Source organism: Pygoscelis adeliae, unplaced genomic scaffold, assembly GCF_000699105.1.
Source record: "Pygoscelis adeliae isolate BGI_AS28 unplaced genomic scaffold, ASM69910v1 Scaffold424, whole genome shotgun sequence".
In the NCBI taxonomy this organism is placed as follows: domain Eukaryota; kingdom Metazoa; phylum Chordata; class Aves; order Sphenisciformes; family Spheniscidae; genus Pygoscelis; species Pygoscelis adeliae.
Window position 1 is genome coordinate 906,954 of NW_008824651.1, and position 2,965 is coordinate 909,918.

General features: G+C 52.5%; 1 protein-coding gene across 1 annotated transcript in view; it reads left to right on the plus strand.

Moving 5' to 3' along the window:
- The first annotated feature begins 26 nt into the window (after positions 1–26).
- IRS2 (insulin receptor substrate 2) overlaps positions 27–2,965 on the plus strand; it is a 29,985-nt gene continuing 27,046 nt past the window's right edge. The window contains exon 1 of the mRNA XM_009322527.1: positions 27–1,346. Within this exon, the coding sequence (XP_009320802.1) occupies positions 65–1,346 (1,282 nt within the window). The 5' untranslated portion in view covers positions 27–64. The remainder of the gene's footprint in view (positions 1,347–2,965) is intronic.

Consider the following 2,965-nt stretch of genomic DNA (forward strand, 5'->3'; position numbering starts at 1 on the left):
GTGCGGCTCCAAGCTGTCTGTGGAGAGCTCGGATGGGAGGCTGAGTAACGGCGACTATATCAATATGTCCCCTCGGGACCCCCAGCACGGGCCCCAGGCTCCCTCCCTCACTCCCCCTGACTTCTTTTTCATCCCTTCGGGGCACGGGTCCAGCGAGCCCCACAAGCCCGGCTGCTATTCGTACAGCTCCTTACCCCGCTCCTACAAGAGCCAGGGCCTGGTGAAGGACAGCGACCAGTACGTCTTCATGAACTCCCCAGGGAGGATGATCCCGGAGGAGGTGGTGTGCGGAGCAGGTCAGTCCCCCGCCAGCACCTTCGCCCCTTCCAGCCACACGGTGCCTTCGCCCCTGCGGCACAGCCGGACCGAGAGCTTCCTGAGCCAGAGGTGCCAGCGGGCGGCCCGGCCCAGCCGCCTCTCTTTGGAGACCTTGCGGACGATGCTGCCCAGCATGAATGAGCACCCTCTGCCGCCCGAGCCCAAGAGCCCCGGCGAATACATCAACATCGACTTCGGGGATACTACTGTCTATTCTCCCCCCTCGCTGCCCGCCGACAGCCCGGCCTCCTCCCTGGGCTCGGGCACGGGGCAGAGGCGCTCCCCTCTCTCTGACTACATGAACATTGACTTTGGGTCCCAGTCGCCCTCCCAGTCGGGCACGGTCTCGGTGGGCTCCCTGGAAGCACTCTCGCCAGGCTCTTCCTCCAGCATCAGCCAGCCCGATGGGCGCTACCTGAAGGCGGCTGTGGGGGTGGCTTGTTCGTCCAGCCCGTCCGACGGTGGGGATTACACCGAGATGACCTTCGGCATGGCCACCACCCCACCCCAACCCATCGTTCAGAAGCCAGAAAGTGCCCGGGTCACCAGCCCCACGGCTGGGGTGAAGAGGCTCACCCTCTCTGGGGTGGAGGCTTTTATTCTTTCCAGCCCTCCCCCAGACCCGAACCGGGGGGCCAAGGTCATCCGGGCCGATCCCCAGGGGCGCAGGAGGCACAGCTCAGAAACTTTCTCCTCCACCACCACTGTGACCCCCGTGTCCCCCTCCTTCGCACACAACCCCAAACGGCACAACTCGGCCTCGGTGGAGAACGTGTCCCTCAGGAAAAGCGAAGGCCTGGAGGAGGAGCAGGGGAGCAGCCCCATGTGCCGGGAGACCTCGGCTGGCTTCCAGAACGGCCTCAACTACATCGCCATCGACGTGGTGGACGGGACCCTGGCAAACTGTGACAAAGCCAGGTCGAAAGCCAGGCACGTCCTGAACGGGGGCATCAACGGAGTGGAGATGAGCGCCTATGCCAGCATAGACTTTCTGTCTCACAACCTGAAAGAAGCGAGTGCTGTGAAAGGTGAGTAGCTACGTCTTGACAGTGCCTGCCACGCGTGTCTGTGCTTAGTGTTCGTTTCTCACCGTGGGGTTGTGTTTTGTCGGGTAGAGCACTATCCCTCCTTGCTTCCTGAAAAACTTCTTTTCCCCCAAAACGTCCTGTAATAAACAGTCTCGGAGGAACTCGCTGGCTCCTTGTATGAGAAAAAGTTTAATTTGGGGATATTTCTTCACGTTTGAATTCTGCTGTGCTATTATTATGAGTGTATACTTCTGGGTACCCCAATAGAAGCTAATGTTTACACAGTTACTATGTTTGGGCTGTACTTCAGAGTTTTCTTATGTAAGATTTTGGAAAGTGCTTGGAAAATGTGACCAAAATAGTTTATGTTAATGCAGCTTCTAAATACTATTTAAAAATGTAAAATGATTGAGTTGAAAAACAGGATTGTTGGACTGAGGACATCAGATTACAAAAAAATCCTTGGCTGTCTAGCTGGGAAGGTCAATCATACCAAAATGAGAAGGATAAATTTAATATCTTGGTTTTGAAATACCTTATCTCTTGCAAAAGTTTAACAATAAATCATGGTGAGCATGGAATGTGAATTAAAAAAAAAAAAAAGAAAATTCTTTCCAGAAGTCACCATATACATGAGCTGTTGCATGTTGTATCGCACATTTCACGTAAAGGCCCACCCTATGGTGGTGTGTAACTATGTTCCAGCTGGCAGCTCAGTCCCAGCGTGAATGACCAGTTGGTTGGCTTGCTTTTATATGGATTCCAAATGCTGGGTGTTCAAAGACAAAAGCAAACCGAAGAAATCTGAAACTTAGGGTGAGAGAGAATTTCGGTTTTAATTATGTAGCTGTTCCTTTGTTGAGGTGCTAGTTATGCTGTTTAAAAAAAAAAATACACCACCATCATTGCCCCCCCCCCAAAAAAAAAAAAAAATAGCAACCCGCCTCCTCTTATCGAGTGAAAATTTCTACGCAACTGGGGGCTGGTTGAGGAGGGCAGAGAACAGCCAGTCTGTCAGGGATTAAAAGTTAAACGATGAGGCACCGTAGGGATTCTCTTCGCCCTTGAATTTATGCAAGACGTGGTACTTCAAACCCGTATGCGTATATAGCTGCAATACATGTTCGTGGGTCTAGCGAGGTGAAACGACGTACCACGTCCAAGTAGTTGCGTGGAGGTGAACAGGTACTGCTTCTGCATTCACAGGGCTGGCAGAGGCCGTCAATGATAAGCAAAGAGCGACAGTTTGCAAGAGCCACTTGCAGGGTTTTTTTTTCTTGTTTTCTTAGTAGCTAGTTGATTTTGAAGAAGGAAATATTTTCTCTTTTGATAGGAAGTACAGGAAGATGGAAAAGATGGGAGATCCACCGTTTGCAGAGCAAGCTTTGCACCTAATTAAGACGAGAGGATTGTTGAATGAAATGTCAGAGTTTGAAAGGGTTTGAACGCTTATTCTGAATGGCTGGAAGGGTTGAGGGCAGAGCGTTATTTGTCTGTCGCTTTTGGTTTTGCCGGGGTCGCTTTCAGGATCCCCGTGGCTTGACCCAGTCCCGTGCGGATGCTGCGGGTCCCGCTCTCCTTGCCCAGCCGCGGGATTGCGGTCCCGGGCACCAACAAAC